Below are 22,209 nucleotides of genomic sequence, written 5' to 3' on the forward strand. Positions count from 1 at the left end.
TTACAAGAGCATCATGATTAACTCAGTCAATGATATTCACAGTCCCATTAAACGAACTACAACAAAGATTTCCTAAAATAGAGGCTGACATATAAAACTAGCAATTTTTTTTTAAACACCGTGGTGGTCATATACCCCGGGGGAGGATGGGAGGATATCTGGGATGACCAAGTACTGCAACTACAGTATAGATAACAGACAGGCGGGATTAAGGGGACTCTACTGTGAAAGGTAGGCATGTATGGAAACACACCAAGAGTGAGGTGTACAATACACACGCATACACAACATACACACAACAGTTTCTACACAGTCATCATGCTTCAACGGGACCTCATGTTAGTTTTTAACTTTTTTTTTTTTCCTAAATCAGCATCACATTATTAGAAACAACAACCACAAGTGGGTCAAAAACTGCAGAAGGCAGATTCCTTCAAAAAATAAAAATAAAAAAAAGAAAAGGAACTCAACTAAATGGGTTGCCATTCTAAATGCAATAAAACGTACTCTATATTCTTGGAGCCACACTAAAAATTCATGACAGACTTCAGACACTTTTTGGGCCATCGCATCTCTCTGAGACGCTGGGCGAAGCATTAGCATTTCCATCCCATGGGTCTGTGAAAGCCTTTATAGCGAAGATGCCTTCTCCTCTCTAGACTACAAACCCCATTTTTCAAAACATGGTGTAAACAGAATCCCTTGGAGAGTGTGGTGGGCCGGCCAAGAGTGCACTGAACTGGAGTGGATCCAGAGAGAGATACTGGCGGGCAACAGGCCCGGGTCACACACACAGACCTGACTGTTCCCGATCTACTCTATTAGGTTCTGTATTCTTGTTTAATTCTTGAGAGGGGTGATAAGTGATAGTTTGTGCCCCAATGTTGTTGATTTCAATGGTTATATACACGCAATCAAATGCACATAAATCATTTGTAAAATCTAAAAAAAAAAAGAGACTAGAAAAGCAAAAATATTAAACAAAAGCAAATCAAATCCAAAGATTTGATTCAAAGACCTGGTGGTTTCTGATTGGCTGATAGTAATAAGGCAGCAAAATAAAATAAAAGACAGTAAAACAGAAGTTTTTGAAAAAGTTATTATACAGGAAAAAAATGGTCTTTGGTGCTCTCTTGTACTGAGAAAGAATGTTTTGCAAAAAAAAACAAACAAAAATAAACCAGCAGTTTCTCTGATGCCCTGTCAATTTCTAATTTTCCAAGAGGAAAGACTTCCTCGTGGTGAACGTGAGCTTGAAAATAATGTGCGTACTACAAGGGATCCAAAATGTTTTTAAAGAAAGAAAAAATTACATGACATTACTTCAACCACAGGAAATCCTGCACAGTGCAAATAATAAATGCCCCCCCCCCCCCCGATATCGATTACAAGTATAGAGGAAAAGTATTTCTAAATGTTGTGCAACGGTATCATGCATCAGATCACTTAACATGAGACGACACAGGGAGGCAGCGGGGTCTGTATTTGAACTCCGATGTGACCGGATAAGTCCAAAGACTTGGTCCTAGAATATGCGTATGTCAAATGATTTCTGAAGAAGTCTGTTCAACACTTGATCGTTTATTTTGCGGGTCATTTTTATAACATCTATACAATATTAACCACTTCACACTCCACTCTCAGGGATCACAAAAACATCCATTGATTTGAAGGGTAAGAGGGGGTCTAGTCAGTGGAGAACAGCGCTAGTGTTTCCAGTTATATGTTTATCCTGGTTATATGCTGTTTACCTGCATCACCGTTATATACTGTGATAATAGCACCACTCCAACAGATAACACTGCCTTGATACAAATACCAGGAATCAAAGAGGGGAACAGCGAGGGGAGTCGGTACTAGTGTTGGCAAAACTGTCAGAAGGATGATCCCTCATACTGTAGATAAACTGCTTTGTGGCGATAATTTTCCTGTGATTGGATATTGACAGACAGGGGCTTATGAATGAGGGCATTTCCTCGTGATCAGATGTGAAGATGCACGGTTGGACCTCAAATAAGAATTTCCTCAGTGACACTGTGAGAGAAACGGTGGTCCTTTTTCAATGAGATTTTGATGAGCCTTTTTCTTCGTGATCAAATCTGGAAGTTTCGGGAAGTGATTTATGTGGGTTGGTCCTTCTGCAGGGCTGAGATGTCCAGAGGAGGAGGGGCCCGCCCGCTCCACTCCTTCAGCTGTCCGTCCTTGAAGAGGAGATTGAGGGCGGGCAGGGGGACGCCGGACTCTGCCGGGGGCTGACTGAGAGGGTTCGACACGCCGCTGTCCAGGTCGGAGGGCTGGTTGCCGTCCTGCCAACAAAGAGCAAAGGTCGCGGATCAGAACACCAGGCAGAACAGATGATATGTGGGACAAGGGTACATTTCTCCAGGACAAAAAAAAAAAGTAGGAAAAGGTTAAGCAGAATTGTTCCTGTCTGATTTAGAGCCTGCATGTGGAGTCTTTATAAAATGTCCAGCCCCTCCAAACACTGAATCATGTTGCTGGAAATGTGTATATAAATATACAGGATCATGATGATTAGTTTCAGTTCAACTACAGTAAAGCAGCAGGTCTGTGACAGGATGTTTAAAACTAAAACTATGTGTTTAACCTTCCCCTTATTGTATTTTTCTCTTCCATCTTACTTTCTGCTTCACATTATCTTGCTGTTTCCATCTCTTCACCCTTACACACATTCAAACAGTCTGTCTGTACTCAGGTACTGACAAAAATATGCAGGAAAAAAAAAAACAACAGAATTTTTTTATCTCAATGCAGATCTCTCTCAGATTAGCTATGATAACTGTCTCGCATTTTTGTTTTGTTTTTGTTTGTCTCCCAAGTCTTTTTTGCCTTTCTCGTGACTTTTCAGAACACACACACTACATACTTGTACACACTACTTTGTTTGATATGTTAATGTTTTGTCTTTTAATAAAATAAATTAAAACACTTCAGTTGCTGTATTTATCAACAATGAGAAGTCTATTCTTAAACTGGCTTTGGGTCATCACATGATCACAGTATATAATTTTGAATTCATTAAGGTGCCTACAAAATAATAACTAACCAATTGGTGCAAGAATATCATTTAAACCATGATCATTGAAAATAAAAGGTTTAATGATGTGGCTACCAAGAGCGGTCACGATCCCTGAAAGTTGATTAAAGTTGATTAAATCTCTAAATTAAATTTCTGACTACTGATAGTTTCCCTGACCATTGTTATTCCTTTTCTTTTCTGCAACTATTCTCAAGTGGCAACCTGAAAATCCAGACAAGTGTTTTTACCTGGAATGACTGAACGAAGCTCAACACCTTCAGCGATAGCTTTCGGCTTGAGTGAAGTAGCTCTTGAAGGCTGAAAAGACATAAAAGCTTAAGTCTGGATCTGCTGCGACACACATCTTTACACTTCTCAGTGTTTTGAACCAAAGTGAATTCTGGGTGGTTTCCTTTTTTTTTTTTACCTCTCGTTGCTGCACAGTTTGTGCGAGGCGATCTTTCGACACACTTTGCGGTTGAGCTCGGAGCTGAAGAGGGGCATGCCGAAGCACAGTTCAAGAGGGACCCACTCATCTTCGGATGAAAGGGCTGAAAGAAAAGGATTTTAAAGGGAGCGAATGTGACATGGGACCTTTGGCACACTTAACCCGCCTCTATGCCGACTCTTCCAACTCTCAAACGTCTGACTAAGTAAAGATATTCTAAAAAAAGACGAGACAAATCAACCAAAAAGGGAGACCTACTGTCTGTCTTTCCTTTGCTCTCTCCGTTGTTCTCTTCCGTCACAAGCTCAAAGGACTCGGTGCTGCCATTGGTGTCCAGGCCTCCACCTAGATGGGTGTCTCCTTGAAGAAGAGCGACAAATCTCCATCAGCATTAAGCCACTGAAAGGTTGTTTGTGGGAAACTGATCACAGTTACATTACAGCTTGAACGACTTTCAGTTAAGAAGCTTCATTAAAAGCGCAACTTTTTAAATAATTTCCATTTTGCTATTTCTTACAATAAAATAAAACTGCACTTTTATGTGAATAAATGTTTAACAAAAAGTGTGACTGATCACATCAGCGAGATCCTATGAGGAAATCTCGAGGTAAAGGCTAAGAATGTTCGATCCGCGTCTATTAGCAAAGGCTATCACAATAAGGGATACAATTATGCAGACAAACAGCATAATTAAACTAGACTGTGGGCAATCTTTATCTAATTTGCAACATCAGTGCCAATTGCCAGGCTACTAATTCAACTATACGTCTTGTCTCTCAAATGTGCACGCATACATCAGCGTTGCACACTGAGACATACGTATGGTCAAAAGCTTTTCGCGTTACCTCTGCACTCGGTGCTGTCGCTGGCCCGGCGACGGTGCCTGTTGTTGGAGTTGAGCATGGTGATGTAGCCACACTGGTGCTCCAGATCTACCTGTTCCTTCAGCTTCTTCAGTGCCTTGTGCACACACATGTTGGAGTAGGAAAACTCTGCACAGGTAGGAGAGAGAGAGAGAGAGAGAGAGAATGGGAATGAAGCCAGACAGTCCAAAGCACTCACAGTGATGAACAGGAAACCACAGATAATCCTATTGATATAACTGCACAAGGTTCATGTGAAGTCTGTTTCTCTAGATGATGTAATACTCTGAAAGCAAGCGTGATAGGAGGATGGGACTTTAGTTTTACTGTTAAAAGAGAAACTTCGGTCTTTTTCGACCCGGACCCTATTTTCCCATCTTTTTGTGTCTAAGTGACTAATGGGCACAACTTAAATTGGTCCAGTAATGAGTGAGAGCGCTGCAGCCAGCAGACGGGAAACAGGCTGCAATGTAATCCGATGGGATTTTCGAACTAGACTTCTCCTTGAGCAAGACTTGATTACATTCAATAACAAACAGACCGGATCAAGCGAAAGGTAAAGAAAAACATTTTATTTCTCTGTACGGTTATTTCCATTATGTTGTCAGACACTTATAATAACAATCTGAGCCTGTCAGTGGCAAAAACAAGCACTTTCAGTGGACGTACACTGACGGTGCGTAATTGCCCCGTCGGATTACATTACTGCCCCTTTCCCGTCTGCTGGCTGCAGCGCTCTCACTCAATACTGGACCGATTTCAAAAACTGTTGTCCCCATTAGTCACTTAGACACAGATAGATTGGAAAATAGGATTCAGGTTGAAAAATATTGAAGTTTCCCTTTAAGCTTGACACACAGATTCAGAAGGAAAAGGCTTCAGAGGATTCAAATCCTTTTCATAATGTTTGTTGAGTTAAAACCTTGAAGCCAAACTGAATATTTTAAAGGCACCAAAGAAAGGAGCGCAGCTTGGCGGAGGTACTGTTAATTATTACACACATCACGGCACTGTGAATATACTAATATTGATATTACTGGTGTAAAATTACAATATTACCTGTTAATCCTGCTCTTTACACAAGGAAAGCGTGACCTGTACCTGTGAATCGTTGCTAAACACTCTCTGACTGCAAAGTCAGGAAGGGAAAATCTGAGGTTTTTATGCTTTTAGGGTTTGTTTTTTTAAGTATGGTACCTGATCAAATACTATTGTGATTGAAGCTTAATCTCTGTTTATTCTATTTTAAATTAAATACATTGCTCCCTTTTATTTACCGCCACTTCTCATTCTGTGCAAATTACACAGACATGTTCAGTTTTCATGTAAGTAAAAGAGCATTTTCATAATGATTTGCAAATAACTATAGTTTAGTTCAAGACTTGGACTGAATCCATTTGTTTGACTGAATTATTCTTTATTACAGGGTTGATGTTAATGTAACAGCATAACATATCGGCATACAACAACTTACCTCCCTTCAGATCCTCCTCATCAAAAGGGAAAGGGATGTGAACTGTTTCTCCATGGCCATGCATACCATGACCCTGCGAGTTACAAACGTAAAGTATAATTAATATCCGCAGTGAGACATGATAGTTTATTCTGTGATTATTGAAAATACAGAACATTAGATGATGCAATCTTCACTCTGAGATGAGCTGATGCCCCTCATAGAAAAAAAAAAAATCAAGCTCATGTGGCTGTTTACCTGGATGAGAACAGCAGAGTGTGTGAGGGCATCATTGAGCATAGTCAGCACGTTGGATGTAGGGACAACTCCGGGGTCGTGACCCCAGGAGGTGATCAACAACCTGTCGTAGACCTGAACAGAGAAAAATGGTTCAAGAAAGGATTCTTCCAATAACTGAACATCAGCAGTGTGCTGTAATGGTGAGAGAGCATAGTGAGAGCATGTTTTCCTCCCGAAGTTCATCACTTAACAAACTGAATAATACAAAACTTAACAAGGATATATTCTATTTAATGTAGCATTTTTCATAAACCTTAAAGACACATGCTTTACAAAAGGCAGAGAAGAAAACGCACAAAAACACACAAGTACAAAGAAAAGTTTGAAACCTTTCCTCTTCAAAAATCTCCACAGGTAATATATGAGCTCACTAATACTATTTATATTCAAAATTGTTAAATCTAGGAAGTGAAAAATAATGTTGAAGGGCTGAACTTAAGATCTTAGTTTCTGTACTTGACATCTTATCTTTTCCTGGTTTGTTAATTATAATTTGCTCTGAAATAAGGGACAAGTAGTCTGTTTTCCACTACAGCTAGGGCTTATTGTGAAGAAAAACAAGAAGGTGAACAGACGCTCCCATAAAGTGACCCATTTGCATGATATTACCTGTCGTCCCCTGAGAATTTATTACATCAAATTCTCTTTTGTTCCTTGTCTCACATTCCCAGGATATTTCTGAAATTCCAAGATAACTGGGAGGCCATGGAGGACGAAAAATGCAGGTGCACACAGTGAGCTACAGCTGTGATCGTGATGTAGCAGGTGCATTTTTTTAAGGAGTGAAGGTTAACAGGGACAAAGGAAACAGCCTTGAATTTAACTTCCTGACCCTCCAAGTGAAATGCCAAGGTCAAAATTTAAAAAGGTACATGTCAAAGATAAATGAGTATCCAATCACATCTTTGATCAGACACCGAGTATTGTTGTCCTTATCGCATGTGTGGCGTTTCTTATCTGACTTCAAAGGGACATTTATTTAGCTTATTTCTGTATCAGCATACATATACTTATTCAGCCATGTACCTGCAAACCTGATTAATTATTAGTCTGGGCTTACCTGGAATATGTCCGGGAGTTTGCGGAGCCTGGAGCCTTTGGAGAGCAGCAGAGACGGCGGGCCTTGGCCGGTCACATGGTACAGGTACAGCTTGAACCAGATGGAGCTCACCTCAGGGATGGCCGGGCCAATGTGCTGCAGGGAGAAACAAACACGCACACATGTAAACATACTTAAATGTACAGGAGCGGAACTAATGCACGCACATGCGCACATCGTCAGACACTTTTCTATCTCATTTCTCATGTTAGTACATACTTCAAATGAACAAACAAGTAACAAAGACAAAGGTGAATAACTGAGTCTGTGTTGTTCTGTTTGAGAAGTAAAAATTGAAGCTGCTATTAGAGGTGTGAGCAGAAAACAAAGAAAACAATTCACTGTATTCCACTTCACTGATTCCCAGCAGTGTGAGAATAAACAGCAGCGTGAATGGCACAACAAGAGTTTAACTTCTTTCCCTCTGTCTTTCAGGGCTCAGCTAGAGAGCTGGACTGTGGCCAAGCAGAGGAATTACTCATGAGCCTCCACTTTCCCCCCCCCCCTCCTCTCTCTCGTTCTCTCTTTGTGCAGTCTTGTTGTTGGGGGCAACTGCAGGCTGAGCGCTCACAAAGCATACACACACAGTCACAAATCACCCTGGGCACACAAGTGTGTACACACAGCGAGAGGGCAAACACAACCAAACAGTGCACACACGCACAAATGCATGAACTGCTGAGTAAAATACAAACAACACAGAGCACTCACACATCCTAACACACACACACACACACACACACACATCTGATCCAACATCCCAGCATGCCACATAATATCCCCTCTGCTCTCTCTCCCTCTAGGCGTCATACCTGAGGCGTGCAGCTGCTGATGGGTCTGATCTCGTTGCTGAGCGGCGCCATCGAGACCAGCAGCTTGTAGTTCTTGTTGAGGACGCGGCTGCAGGTGGCCTGGTCCAGACCCAGCAGGCTCTCACAGCGCAACATGTCCAACGGGAAACCTATAGGGGGGAAAACAAGGGGATGGAGACAGAAATAGAAAGTTGGTGTAAAAACAAAAGTTTGGGAAATAAGTGCAAGTGTTTAGATGTATGTATGTAGTTTGTGTGCCTTCTGAGATGTGCCAGAAGTGACTGAACGGGTTAAGTGTATGAAAGGAAGCAGAGGAGGAAGGACAGATAAAGATTCTGTTAGGTCACCTGACAAGTTTGGATACATCAGACAGTTACTTTGTTGAGAACGTTCAGTACAGATTCTTTCTTTCTTTATAGCCATGGTGTGAAGAGAAGTGTTCCCTCCAAAGTGACGTGTAAATTTCATCTAAGTGTCAACTTTGCATTCTTAGATTTGACACATTCTGCCTCTTATATATGAATCTAAGAGATGTCTATGAACTGTTGATAATTACAAGATAAATTATAACCTGATAAGAGTTCTGCAGATGAATCTCAATAGTAAAGAACTGACAGAAAGTCAGTCAAAGAGGTTAAGGCACTGATATGTAGCTACAAAATAGAGGAATAATGCAATTCAACAGCCGATTCATGCACTCTGAGTGCTGTTTCATATTGTCTAAAGTAGGTTTGGTTGTTGATTTTGTTATGCAACAGTAATTTACCTCCAAAGCAAACATTATAGTTGCATATATGCTCCCTGATGACAAAAGGCATTTCAGTATCAGCCTCTGTGATGGACATTGTCAATTACTTATACATGTATGATTAATAAGTGGTTCTGTGCTGAAGTGATAAGTGATAGAAAAGAAGAATCTGGTCTGTTATAAGTTTACAAAATGTACATTCATTGGGAAGATACATTTTCCTGTTATCCTAAATGAACATTCACAAGGATCATCACTAGACACTTGTATCATTTGGGGCTTAGTGAAGCTTTAGCCACAGGCTCTCAGCACCCAGCAGACGCCTGGAGCAGCAGCTGAGGAGGACTGAGAGATAAGACAATCAGAAGTGAGGCACCAAGCCAAACCAAACAAGCAGCATCTGGTAGCACAATGGTAGCTACACAGTTACTCAGAGATTTGTTTTGTCGTCAATGGAGGACTTTGCTCTCTGCTGCTCCTTCTAGATATTACAGCTTTACTCTGGATGTATAGTGTGGTTCTGTATCCAGAGATATATGACGATATTTAAGAGAAACTATCCAGACACAGGTGAGAGGCTGAACAGACAGCCAATCATTGTTCCCTCCAGAAGAGTTTCCAGCCTTATCCCAAACTTTCACTTGAAAATAATCCATAAATGCTTCACCGCTTATTGATTTTGTAAGACCAAAGATGTATATTACGGAGTTGAATCATTTACAGTATTTGTTTGATCTGCAATTTACAGATCATCTTGTGGCAATGACACAGTATATTTCCTGTAATAAATGAATTAAATTAAAAATGAGGACAAAGTGTAAAAGAGCTGTTGATTCGCTGAAAAGAAGCCAGAGTTCATCAGTTTCACTTTTTTTTTTTTTTTGCTAAATGTAACACACAACGTTAAATGTCAGTGTTACCTTGACAACAACCTGTACAATGAACATACCTAATGATTTAAGTGATGCCACACAAGTAGCGTGTAGGTTGTGTGTGTGCAGTTTTGATAGTGTTTTTGAAACAACCATTACAAAATGTTCTCTGCATTTTTATCACTGATGACGTCACCTGTCAGCAGAAAACTAAATGCAGAAAACAGGCGCAGCACAGAGCGACTGTGTTCAGACAGAAGATCGGAATATGTAAAGAAATTCTTTTTTGTTATCTTGCTATTTCTGTTGAGGAGCTCGGAAAACCAAAATAAGCATTCATAAATCCAGGTTGTGTAATAAAACACAAAACCAAATCTGCCCTGCAAAGTGGCCTATCTAACACATGTATAGACGTGTAGAGGAGTATGACGCCCCTGGGTTTTGTATGTATTCACCCATAAAGGAGAAAGAGTGTGTAACTGTGTAATAACCTATATTTGGGATATCAGGTCCCTGGTCCTGAGTGAGTTCTTTGTTGTAGCGCAGGAAGAGGATGGTATTTTTCAGGGTCAGAGCGTGGTCAAAGTAACGCTGGGCCTCGCCCTCTGCTGTGCTCTCTACCTGGAGGACAAAGGAACCAGGAAGAAAGTTAAAGCAAAGTGTTCATAGATATTTACTCTTTAAGCTATAAATCATTTACTAATTAAATTGTTTTCTTTCCATTGTTCATCTCACCTTCTCCAACTCAGCCAGGAAGCTGTCCAGAGTCTCGTCAGACAGCTTACCCACCTCAAACATGGTCACTGCATGACTCTTCAAGTTCTGATATGACAAGACAGAGACGGAAGAATTGAGATCGACAGTCAACATCCGATTATCGTTGTAATTAAAATTTGTTTCTGCTTCCAGCTTTCAACATATTGAGAATGTGCGTTTGTGTATGTTTCCAGTCACTAACCGGAGACAGGTTGCCCATCATGAGGAAGGCTGTGAGGGTGGAGTCAAAGAGGAAGGCGATCCTCTTGGTGGGTGCGGCCGGGATGCTCAGGCTGCTGACGCTGGCTGTGTCTGCTACAGACATAGAAAGACAAACATATATCCACGTCTATCTAATAAACAAAACTCTCAAACTGAGAATATGAGCTTCAGAAAACAGAAAATGATGTTTACAAGAACCGAGTCTCCTTCTCAAACAGTATAGATAAATACAGAGTGTTAACATGTAAATGTGGTTGATGAACAGCCACTTTTATTGTATCCAAACTGTTAGTTTGAGCGACCCAACGGTGCTAGCTTAATACGTATCAAAAAGTTAAAATTAGACCACAAATAAGACCGTTTTAGGCAAACACCTATTAATGTGAGAATGACTTTCAGAGGCATGACTGAGCTTTCTTAGGGATTAATTAGCACCGCTGTTTCAAAACTTCAGATGTAACATGCGGAAAGTGCTTTGTGCGCGTACATCAGTACATGTATTTATTTGCATGCACTGCAGAAAATGTTTGTGTGCGTGTCTGAGTCCAGCCAGCAACCAGACCTTGGTCCTCCAGACTGGTGGTATCAGTGTCGGTGGCTGAGGAGCCTCCCTCCATGACAGGACTGCCCTGCTCCCAGGACAGCAGCATCTTCTGAGGGTCCATGGTACTCCTAACACAGAAGACAAAGTCACTACCGATCAAACACTCAAACCCAGTTTTTATTTTATTTGCAAGAGATCATGTACAATGTTAAACATAAATGTTATTATTTGATGTATTATAGCAGTTAACTTAAAGCTCATTTTCCTCTGCAGTCTCTTGGCAGTTGAGTGGTTTCTTAAGCTCTGATGTTAAATTAAAATTTTCAACATTTAGAGGATTTAAATGTTCCTAAAGGAGAGAATGTAAGATTTACAAGACTGATGTAGTTGGGCAAGTGGATTCTGAAGTCCCCAGCCTCAATTTTCCTTGTCCACATGAGACAGTAAGTATCCTCACATACTGTATGTACAAATGTAACATTTTGCTTCTTTCATCGTAATTAAAATACAAGTTGGTTTCCCATCTCCGTTTAGAATCTGTGTATCTCTAATAAGCATAGAAAAACATCTCCAATCTTGCAAATGAAAATGCAATTAATTCCAGTTATGGGATGCCCATGGATGAAAACATGGCGGCATCATACAGCTACTGCTTAGTTTGTTCTGTGGAGGTAAAAGATGAATCGATGCATGATGGACAGCCAGCACATACTTGAGTCTGTTGACAGACGGGGCGTTCTTCCAGGTGGGATGGAGCTGCTCTGAGCTGAACGCCTGACCTTTCTTTACAGCGAATCCCAGACGACAATACATGGACACTGCATTCTGAAGCACAGTAGAAATACAGTCAATTGACGACACAAAACATGTCTGACATCATTAGTCTGATACTCTGACACTCTTCCAGTGTTATATCATCAAACTGTGAGGTGAATGCATTCCAGGAGTTATAGGAGAATAATTCAATAGTGTTGTAGTTTACTGGTTTACGGCCAGTTTGTGATTTCTTACATTTTTTCCAAACTTTCTACAGAGAACCCTCCTAGACTTTTAGTATTCGGCTGAGTTTTACTTTAGGTGGAGATGAACATTGACAGAGAGCAACAATGACGGTGAAATAGAGAGAGAAAAAGAGGATTGCAGCACTTTTTCAACCTAATACATCTTGTGACTGTCGCTGGACAAATTTGTAGCTTCATCTCTACCTTTTTACGATGGATTTCTTCTTGTAACATCGGAAAACTCAAAATGTTGAGTCATTCAGAGGAGGTGACACCAACACTTCTAGTTTACTGTTGATGTTTTATAGAACTCCATTGCAGCTGCAGTGAAATTTACTGAGACTAAATTGTCTACTTTTAGTCAGATATCCACATGAATTAAAAACATAAATCATCAAATCAAAAAAAAACCCATGAAATTAACGTACCAGTGGCTGTTTGTGACCATTTTAAGTGTTTAAAGTGTTTCTATTTTATTTAGCTACTGTTTTAATGCTTCACACTACTCTGCACTCTATTGTGAAACGGGGTTGATCATTCCAGTGGTAATAAGACAATAAAAAGGATGGATGAATATTGCTGTAACAGTCAAAAGCTTTTGTAATTTAGGTGAACTGAAGCCAAATTTTGATAGACTTGTTTCACAGGGTATGAAGAGACAGCTGCGGTTTAACAAGGTCAAATTTTATTCATCAATATTGGCTTGTGAGAGTCTAAAAAGAGTCCAATAAACTAATAGAATATTGTTTTGCATGATTCTCACTTGATGCCAGCATCTACAAAAAAATGTTACTGAATGCCTAGGGACTCAAGCTGCCAAAAAACCTTTCCATTTAACATATGTCTCACTATTTCATGATTTCTTTAAAGTATACAGGCATCAACTTGCCGTTAAATCTTTTATTCACACTAAACTGAACAGACCACCCCAGTCAAGTATGGTGGGCTTGATTGCTTTCTACACGCATTGGAAGCACAAGCTGAGGTCAACTCTCAGCCATCCTCTTATCATATCTAAAGAAGCATAGCAAAGTAATTTTTTTCAAGTGACCCAGGCCATGAGGTAAGTCATTACACGAGAGAGAAAGTTAAACTCAAGTCACGATGGGAAAAGTTCTGCACAAAGGCGACCTCTCAGACATCTCAATCATTTCTGAAATTACAGGGTTTCTCTTGGAGAATTGCTGCCACTGCTGCCTTCAACCACTTCTCTTAAGTGCCGCTTTTCAGTGGCAGGGATGAGATGAGACCGAGGGACAGGGGGGTTCAGCTCTTCACACTGGAAGTCATAACACTGAGAGGGAGTTTGGCTCCGTGTCTGATAGAGAGTGAATAGGAAACTGGGGAAAACTAGGTCAAACTAGAGCACCAATTGAAGTGGAATGGTCCCGCTCAGCCCTCTGGTAGTGTCACGGGGCATGATGGATCTAATCAGAAACAATGTGCGTCTGTGTGCAAGTGTGTCACAGCCTACCTCTCAGGTGCGTGTTTGTACGAGTATGTATCCACAATGAAACAGCTAAATACTTGGATAGGCTACTACTAGTTCTCTCACCGATTTGCACTCATCTAAACTGCATAAAACTGAAAAAAAAAAAGACCGTAATGATAATGTTCTGCTGTAATAAAATGATGTAATATATGTTTAGCCTGAAAACTAATTTAATGATCTTATACCTTTGGAGAACAAATGCTTATCGCAAAAGAACAAGAAACAAATACCACTGAAAAATGGCTTTAATCTAAATTTATAAGATTTGATGATGATCTAAATCTCAATCTATGACTCCAAAACACTTTCTTTTCTTTCAATCTACACGCTGCTGCACTGTGTGCCTTTAAGCATACAGAGAGAGACAAAAAGTATGTCTCAAAATCTCTTTGAATGTCACAGTGGAACCCCAGAAAATTACCTCCCCATTTTGTCAGTGTCAATTTTGAAAGTCAGGGGTCATATCTCCCAGACACCGTCCACTTGTGAAAAAGTAGTTTAGTCTACACATTACAATAAGACCCTCACATTCACCAACAAGCGGATACCCACCTTCACTAAGTCCAAGTCGATCTCCAACACGTTCGCCAGCTGAGAGGCACAGAGGAAGGAAGGGTCAGGAGAGGAAAAAAAAAAAAAAAAACACAGGACTTGGTTGAAAAGTTGATCGATAAACACGAGCACACACACACACACTCATATTTCATTCAAGGAGCACAGCAAGCGAGCACAACGAAACATATTTTTTAAAGCCTACCTCCGCTACGTTTGTCTGCTCATCAATGGACACAAAGATTTTGTAGAGAAGCGTTTCAAAGTAATCGCCCTGGACGCGGTTCATGACAAAGCCCTCCAGTGGGGGCACTGAAAGACACAAACAATGACGAATAAATGTCCAAACAATTCCTGAGATATTTTATTCTTCATTTTGATTCCGCTGCAGCAGAATGGTCTTTTCTCCCTTCTTTTTTAATATATTATGTATCTGGAATAAGACTATAAGGCTTCTTTTCGAATCAGTGTAAATCAAGTCTATTACCTGTAATACTCCCTTATGGTCCCACAGTTGTACACAGTGTTTAGTCAAGGTAATTAGTGAGAGGAGGATAATAGCATGGATGTTTTAACACACAAACACACACACATACCTGAGATACAGCTGTCATCAGATATGGGCACATCCAAGTAGATGAAGCCCCGGTTGTACAAGCCTGGAGTGAAAGAACAAACATGCACTCAACATAATTGTGCTTGTATCTATTTACATCTCTGTTGCCATGTTCAGAAAAAACTATTTTTAACATACAAACTATCTAGTTATTGAACTTCTTCTAACCAGAAAACAGTGCAGGAAAATTTCAAGTCAATAAAATCTCATTTGTGTAGCTACTTGTATTCAAATCGCCCTGCGTATTTAATTGTATTTGTTCCCACTCAGTTGCCACCACTCCAGTGGCAGAGGTTCATCACAGTCAAACTGGTCTCTAATTAACATTTAAACTGCACAGACACAACCTCGGTCCCTTTGCTGCTTCTTTGAAATTCATACTGGTACACAGACTTATACTGCAACCTTAGCATCAGCCTTCATGTTAATACTTCAGCTGAAAATGATGTTATGAATGTTATGAATATTTATGAGTGCTTATAACTATAATTATACAGTGCTAAAAGCAGATTATAATGCATTATAAGTATGTTTATAATGCACTATAGACATGGGCTTCATAGAAAGTCTTACCAAAAAGGACTTTTGACCCTTTCTAGAATTTTCATGAAAGAAAACTATTTACCAATTACTGAGTTGTTTTCTTGTATTTTATCCCTTTAGTGGGTCCCTCACACTGCATCAGTAGACAGATATAAAAATTCTAACTCAAAAATCCATCAGAGCTCCTTGATGTGATGAAATAAAACCATTTTAATGATCCCATCACTTTATGTTAATGTTTCAACAGCAAATCTAATCATTTAAAGCAGAACTCAAAATGCTGTTTTACAAGGGCATCAAAAACAAAACAGCCCTCCTGTGGCATTTTGCTTCTATCATTCCTGTTGAAACAGGATGTAATAATGAGAAAAGACTGAACCATCTAATTTGGTAAAAGGAATGTTTTGTGCAATATCCTGAGCGGACACAAAATCCAGAGGCAAGAATGACTTTTCAGGAAAAAGAAATACGACTTTTTTTGGAGGTGAATACACAAATGCATGTCCTACCTAACACTGTTAGTTTAAAAGATGTGAAGCTGCAGGGATTGGCCTTGTACTAATCTGTATTATACTGAAATTTGTTTCAAGTATTTAGTCCATTTACATTAATGAGGGAGACAGACTATTACAGTGGAAGCAATTGTCAATATAATGCAGTCAAATACAACACCACGTCTGGAGTTGATATGAATTTAATAAGGGAATTAATTGAATATTCTTTACCAGACTGAGGTTGAAAAAAGTGTTTTGTGTCATTTATAAGAAAAATAAATATTTTGTCTTTTTTTTTAGACTTCTTGCATAATACAGGTGTAGTATTAAAGGAATTAAAGATGTGTTATTAGGGCGATTAGCTAACACGGTGAAAAAGTCATTTCTCATTCCATGGTGAGTTTTAACGTGTAGATTTTGTTTTCAATGGGAAGACAACCTGTGACAGCTACTCACTTAACACCACATTATACTCCATTGATCCGGCCAGCTGAGGACCAGCATCAATCATCTTATCGATAGCTTTCTTCTCTGCTTGAGAACAGATCTGTAATAACACACAGACACAGACAATATTAGAATATACATTTACATGTGAGTTTGTTTCCACGGGTGTCAAAAATCCAGTGAACAACAGTGGTAGTGCAGTCTCTGGGAGGATGAATACATTTGCATATTATAATAATTTGGTTTCCTAGACTGTTTTTTTTTATTCTAGAAGATAGAAGAACTGTTGGGAACTTGGCAGGTGTTTATTTTTAGTCAGGTGAAATCTCCACATGCAGTGCAGGGGCTCGTGGGACGAACCGTTGTAGGTTGGTGGGTAACGTGTATGAATTTCAATGAAAGTTCAGGATAAAAATCATGTCAATAAACTTCAATTATTTAATTCAACTGAAAAACCATTAAGGTGAAGAATGTCGCATTTTCACACCAAGAACTTGTTTGTGTCGTGGATTTATTATCCAACTGTGTTGACAACACTGAATGGAATAAAGAAATATTGAGAAAGAAGTTTCACACTAAATTAATCAGGAAATAGGAGAAGAAAAGAAGGAGAGCTCTGATCTCACCCTGATATCGTCCTCAGTGATGTAGCCCGTCTGCGCCACCCACCACGGCTCCACAGAGATCTCTACTGGCTTGGCGGGTAGCAGGTCCCGCGCTGATTTCCTGCGGAAGAATTTCTGACGAAAGGAGACAACGATGGAAGCAGTTAAGACGAGTTGGAGTCACTAAAATCTAATGAGGAGCAAGTGTTGATATTGTAATTGTTAAGATAATTGGTGGGAAAAACATTTTCATGATTTTTAGCTTGAGCATGTTACATATTATAGCTGTTGTAATTACATTTATGAAGACCTGTTCTCATATTCATATCAACTTTCACATTAAATATAGGAACTGCATCTAGAGACAAGAAATCTCTGAGCCTTATACGTTAAAAGGCTCAACAAATGATTATTTTAAAGAAGTCTATATCAGAAACAGGTCTCACTTTGGAGGACCTGCACTGGTTCATCAGGTCGATGTACTGGTTTCTCCCAATGCCAAGCAGCCTCAGACCTGTGGGAAGATGGGAAAATTAGTAAGTAAGTAAAACTCAATCATGCCTCAGTAAGCGGCCGTGAACTTGTAATGATTGCACATTAACACTACAGCAAATAAATCTGGCTGCAGTGCAGCTGGAAAAGTATGTCTGGCATTTTTCGATTACAGTCTCTGAGGCTTTACCGAAAAAAAATGAGAGAGAATTACAGCAAGGAGCAAAGTTTGTTTTTCACAATATTTCCAATATCATGTCACCTTGGGGAACGAAGGAGCAGTAACAGTGACTCATCCAAACTCTGCTGAGGGAGTACGTCCACACATATAGCCCTGCACCTTCTCTGAGATAAGTCCGTGACACACACACACACACACACACACACACACACACTCTAAAGCACTACTAATCCATCTGCTAACATACACGCACAGATCTCTGAAGATAATCTGCATGCATTTTTAATGACAATTATATTAAGATGTATATTCTGTGACAGAGAAAATGCTGGGCCATTTAACAAAGTTTTTTAGTCAAGTGCAGAAATGTGAAAATTTTGGCTCCAAATCCCACCTTGTCACTAGTGAAAGGTGCCCCTCCTCTACCCTGTGCTGCACAGGCCAGAAAGGGGCAGAGCAAAATGTGCTGGGATGGCTGCCAATGCAAGCAGTGACCAGTAAGGGATGTTCACATTTCAGTCTCCTAACGCAGCAGAATCCAACAGGCGTATCCTGCTGTTTGCACCGAGACACAGACACAACACACAAACACCCGCCCACGTAAACCTCTCTCACAAACACTCACTGCCTCTCTATCCACCCACTTCTGTATGACACACTTCCGAACCTCCTCGGGGAGACTGGAGGAGAGAGGCCCCTCGGTGCACGTCTCTCGACAGCCTGCCGGCAGCCTTCTGTCTCCGCAGCATGAAGGTCCTGTACTGCCAGTGCTAAGTCACTCACAGGCAACGGCAAAGCCTGTTTCACTTGACAGCGGAAAGTCAAACAACCCTTCAGCTGCCCCTACACTTGACTTTCAGCTATGACGCAATCCTAATTGGGTTTTGCAATCATTTCTGACGCAGCTCCTCAGTGTATTTCTGTGACGCAGTAACACATCAAAAGCGACAGTTTTGTATTTTTAGAAGCAATTTTGATTCACCAGGAAAAAGAAGGATTTATATCAGCCAATCCAAAAACCAAATACATTTTTATGTTTGTTAGTAATACAAGTCTAAGTCAGTGTGTAAATATTTCTATTGTAAGCCCATAAATCAGGGCAAGATTTGTTTGTAATTCAAGATATGTAGTAGTAGCCTCTCTGATAAAAACTCATACTTTGAGTATTTTGAAAACCAAATTACAGAAGCAAATCAAAAACACTTGGAAAAAACAGATGCGTCTGTCAGGGAAACTGTATAAACAACAAGACATATGCTACACCTGCCAAGGGACAGCCACTTGGGTGTGAATTTTCATCTTAATGAGATACAAAAAATAAGCCAATAACATTTTAATTGGCTTAATGTATCTTGTAAATGGTCTGTTAGAAATACAATTTAACAAAACAACAAGGCATAAATTAAGTGTCATTGTCAATTATCTGCTAATTAATCATTTTGTCTGTAAAATGTAAAACAATACTAACAGGTTCCTAAATCCCAAGGTGACATCTTCTAAGTGCTTGTTTTGACCAATCAACATTATTAAACCCAAATATATTCAGTTTACAATAATGTAAAACACAGAAAAGCAGAAAATCCAATAATAAAATTGGAAAGCTCAAACCACTTAATGTTTGGCATTTTTGCAAGAAAAATAGATGTAAAAACAGCTGCAAATTAAATTTCTGTCAATCAAATAATATATTAATATTGTTTCAGCTCTAGTTTCACTATGGGTTTTAAGCTATATGCGCTATGAATAATACAGAATAGTCATTTTAAGGTATTTAGTTAGTGTTAAATGCCCCTTCAATGATCTCATGAAACTAATTCAAGCTTCTTGGAAAGTTTGCATCTTTTCATAGTAACTGATCTACCACCTCATACACTGACAGCCCTTTAAAGGCAAGAACTGGAGAAAGATGTCGAAAAGAGACCAGAGACGTGGAGAGAGCAGGAGTGGGAGGTACACAGAACTCTGTAAAGTCATTTCAACAGTATGGGAGAGAAGATGGAGGGGTGGGGGTGGGGGGTGGGAGAAAAACGGAAGAAAAAAAAACTCACAGTCAGCAGCAGTGAAGTTGGGCAAGGAGTCGTAACTCTTCTCACTGTTCATAATATCCTGGAGGTGCAAAAAAGAAAGGAGAAACGGAAAAGAAGAATTAAACTAATTTTTCCACTCTCCCTTCCTATGTCCCCTGCCTCTGATTAATAACAGGATTAGCAGATCTGGGCGGCCATGCTAATTTCGACTCCCCATTTTCATTAACTGCTTAAGACGGATTATGAGAACATGACATAGCCGTTGGCAATTTAGTGTCCGCAATTAAAGCTCAGGCAGGTTTAGTTTAGCATGCGTAGGGAAGTGCCTTTTTTTAAAGTATGCGCTGAAAACTAAAATGGCTCGTCTTTACTGTTGTTTATAAGCTAAGAAAGAACACCGGACATATTAGTCACATCTGTTCAGATTGTGAAATACATCTGACAGCATGATGTAAAGAAATGTATCTGTCATCAGCTAAAAAAGTACTTACTTTCATTAAGAAATCATAATTATGACACTGCAGATTTTTTATAACACTAAACATTTTTTCAGTTATCAGCGTAGATTACTTGTCAAAAGAAACCCTCCCAGTTGCACATGAACACATGGACTCAGTGTTCGTAATCTAATTGAGAATGTCAGGAGTCAAGGAGAACCCGGCTGGTCCAAGTCTCTGACAGACTGGTTCTCTGTGAGCCCGGCTGTGCCGATCTCAAACACCAGATTGAGCTTTATCACTGAGAGCGAGCCGTCATGCAGACAAAGCCCAAACTGACCGCAGAGCAAACAGCTTTTCCCTGGGTATGTTTGTCCTGGGATCAGTCCTCGGTGACTTCCTAAGCTTGTACTCGAGGCTTCACTGGACGCTGACTGACACCTAGTGCCTGACTGATGCCAAATCTATCAACATGGGAAATATATTACACCACAATTTCCTGTAAAACTGCAGAATACGTTATAGATTCCCTAAATATATTCCTTATAATGAAGTGCACCAGATCTATAGCTACTGTAGGTAATGTATGTCATGTTACAACTCTTTTTTAATGTGCATATAACATTTTTTAAGTGTATTACTCACTTGTGGTAGCTAATTAAGTTTCTCCTTTAAGTTTCTCCTTCCATTAAGTTTCTCCTCTACATACATACCCACTATACAATAACTACATAACACAAAAAAACCCTTTTTAGTAGCTCTATTCAGGTGTACCATAAAATATGGTATGCTGCCATTCTCCAAGCAACAAAGAACACATTACACATGACAGCAGGGAGCTGCAAGAGGCTCAGATCCTTCTTATTATTGTTTCTGACAAAATCGGGTTTCTTGGAATCCCTGTTTTGTCTGAAACTGCCGTTTCCGCAGCGGTTTCCAGGGATGCCAAAACTGTGGACATTGTTCAATTTAAATTAACAGAGAGTGGATGTTTCCAAACCAATTAGAGAATCATTGCTGCTGCACAATAAGAATTCCCGCTCTGTGCCTTTGAGTTTACCCGGCTCATTGTTGTAAGAGAGCAGACGAGATTGTGAATCACCGGTGTTATTGTCTTGTGTTTGAGAAAAATCAATGCAAGTCTTGTGAATCCGCCTGAGCTTTCACATGGTGTGTGCACAAAGCTGTTTAGGTGTGTGAGAAGCTGCCTACCAATTTTATAATAGTAGAACAGTAGTAAAAAAAGTGGTTGAAGCTCAGCTCTTCCACATCAAACACCCATCTTCCCAACTCTGTTCTGCAGTGCGGCGTAACTTGCTTACCTCCATGATTCCTATGTAATATGAGAATGGAGTGACTCGCAGCCCTTTGACCATGATGTCAGACAGGTGATAGGGGTACAGCATCAGGTGGTCCCGGCTGTACTTCAGTAGCTCCTCATAATACTTGCGCTCATCCTTCCTCACGTGGCGCACTGCTCGTAAAACACACACAGCAGTTAGGACACAGTCAATCTATATCGGAGAAATCCAGGTTAAAAAAGGAATATTGATCCCAAACAACCTCCAGAAGGTCACAAGGGAAATGATACGAGTGATTACATAAAGTGTATATAATTACACATGATTTTCAATGACATATTACTTTATCAGTAATATAATCAGTTTCTTGATCATTGGAGACAAGCACACACATACAAGTGTACCAAGAGGGAAACCAAGTATTTCTGTAATTTAACAGATGTACCTGTGATAAAATAAGTTTATTTGTTGCCTGTCTGCTGCAGCAACAAACACAACTTACCAACTAACCTATTCTTGAACCATAAAATGCACAAGAATTTGCTCTTTTAAAAGGGGTACTCCACTGATTTTACACAGTTTACTTATCACAAAGAGACCTACTCAGTCAGGGAGAACTGTAGAAAATAACTTCTGCCACTCTGGAGATGAGTCTTTGAGAAAATAGTTGTGCCATCAGGGTTATCTCAGCTTGGGCTTGGAGAGAACAATTTACTGCCTGCGTTGCAAACTGAAGGAGTTGCAAAACACTGCTGTTTACCAGGCAGAGAGGGTCTAATGCCACATTTATGTCATATTGAAGTTACTGCAAGTACCTGTTTACAACCTGCAAATAGCACTCATGTCAAAGTTGTAACTGGAAAC

At 39.9% G+C, this 22,209-nt stretch overlaps 1 protein-coding gene across 2 annotated transcripts in view; it reads right to left on the reverse strand.

Annotated features, from left to right (window-relative positions):
- The window catches only part of fam91a1 (family with sequence similarity 91 member A1), a 24,290-nt gene continuing 2,081 nt past the window's right edge, over positions 1–22,209 (reverse strand). The window contains exons 3-24 of one of the 2 annotated variants that reach the window (XM_044335507.1): positions 21,367–21,518; positions 19,629–19,686; positions 17,354–17,421; positions 16,929–17,042; positions 16,312–16,402; positions 14,799–14,861; positions 14,408–14,514; positions 14,203–14,241; positions 11,870–11,982; positions 11,176–11,285; positions 10,594–10,703; positions 10,371–10,457; positions 10,127–10,256; positions 8,016–8,164; positions 7,165–7,299; positions 6,063–6,176; positions 5,826–5,898; positions 4,334–4,480; positions 3,747–3,848; positions 3,468–3,591; positions 3,289–3,358; positions 1–2,306 (exon numbers count right to left, since the gene is read on the reverse strand). In XM_044335507.1, the coding sequence (XP_044191442.1) occupies positions 2,121–2,306; positions 3,289–3,358; positions 3,468–3,591; positions 3,747–3,848; positions 4,334–4,480; positions 5,826–5,898; positions 6,063–6,176; positions 7,165–7,299; positions 8,016–8,164; positions 10,127–10,256; positions 10,371–10,457; positions 10,594–10,703; positions 11,176–11,285; positions 11,870–11,982; positions 14,203–14,241; positions 14,408–14,514; positions 14,799–14,861; positions 16,312–16,402; positions 16,929–17,042; positions 17,354–17,421; positions 19,629–19,686; positions 21,367–21,518 (2,342 nt within the window). In that variant the 3' untranslated portion in view covers positions 1–2,120. Of the gene's footprint in view, positions 2,307–3,288; positions 3,359–3,467; positions 3,592–3,746; positions 3,849–4,333; positions 4,481–5,825; positions 5,899–6,062; positions 6,177–7,164; positions 7,300–8,015; positions 8,165–10,126; positions 10,257–10,370; positions 10,458–10,593; positions 10,707–11,175; positions 11,286–11,869; positions 11,983–14,202; positions 14,242–14,407; positions 14,515–14,798; positions 14,862–16,311; positions 16,403–16,928; positions 17,043–17,353; positions 17,422–19,628; positions 19,687–21,366; positions 21,519–22,209 lie in introns of both variants that reach the window. The other variant, XM_044335505.1, reaches the window with a different exon arrangement.

This window comes from Thunnus albacares, chromosome 19 (genome assembly GCF_914725855.1).
Source record: "Thunnus albacares chromosome 19, fThuAlb1.1, whole genome shotgun sequence".
Classification (NCBI taxonomy): Eukaryota; Metazoa; Chordata; class Actinopteri; order Scombriformes; family Scombridae; genus Thunnus; species Thunnus albacares.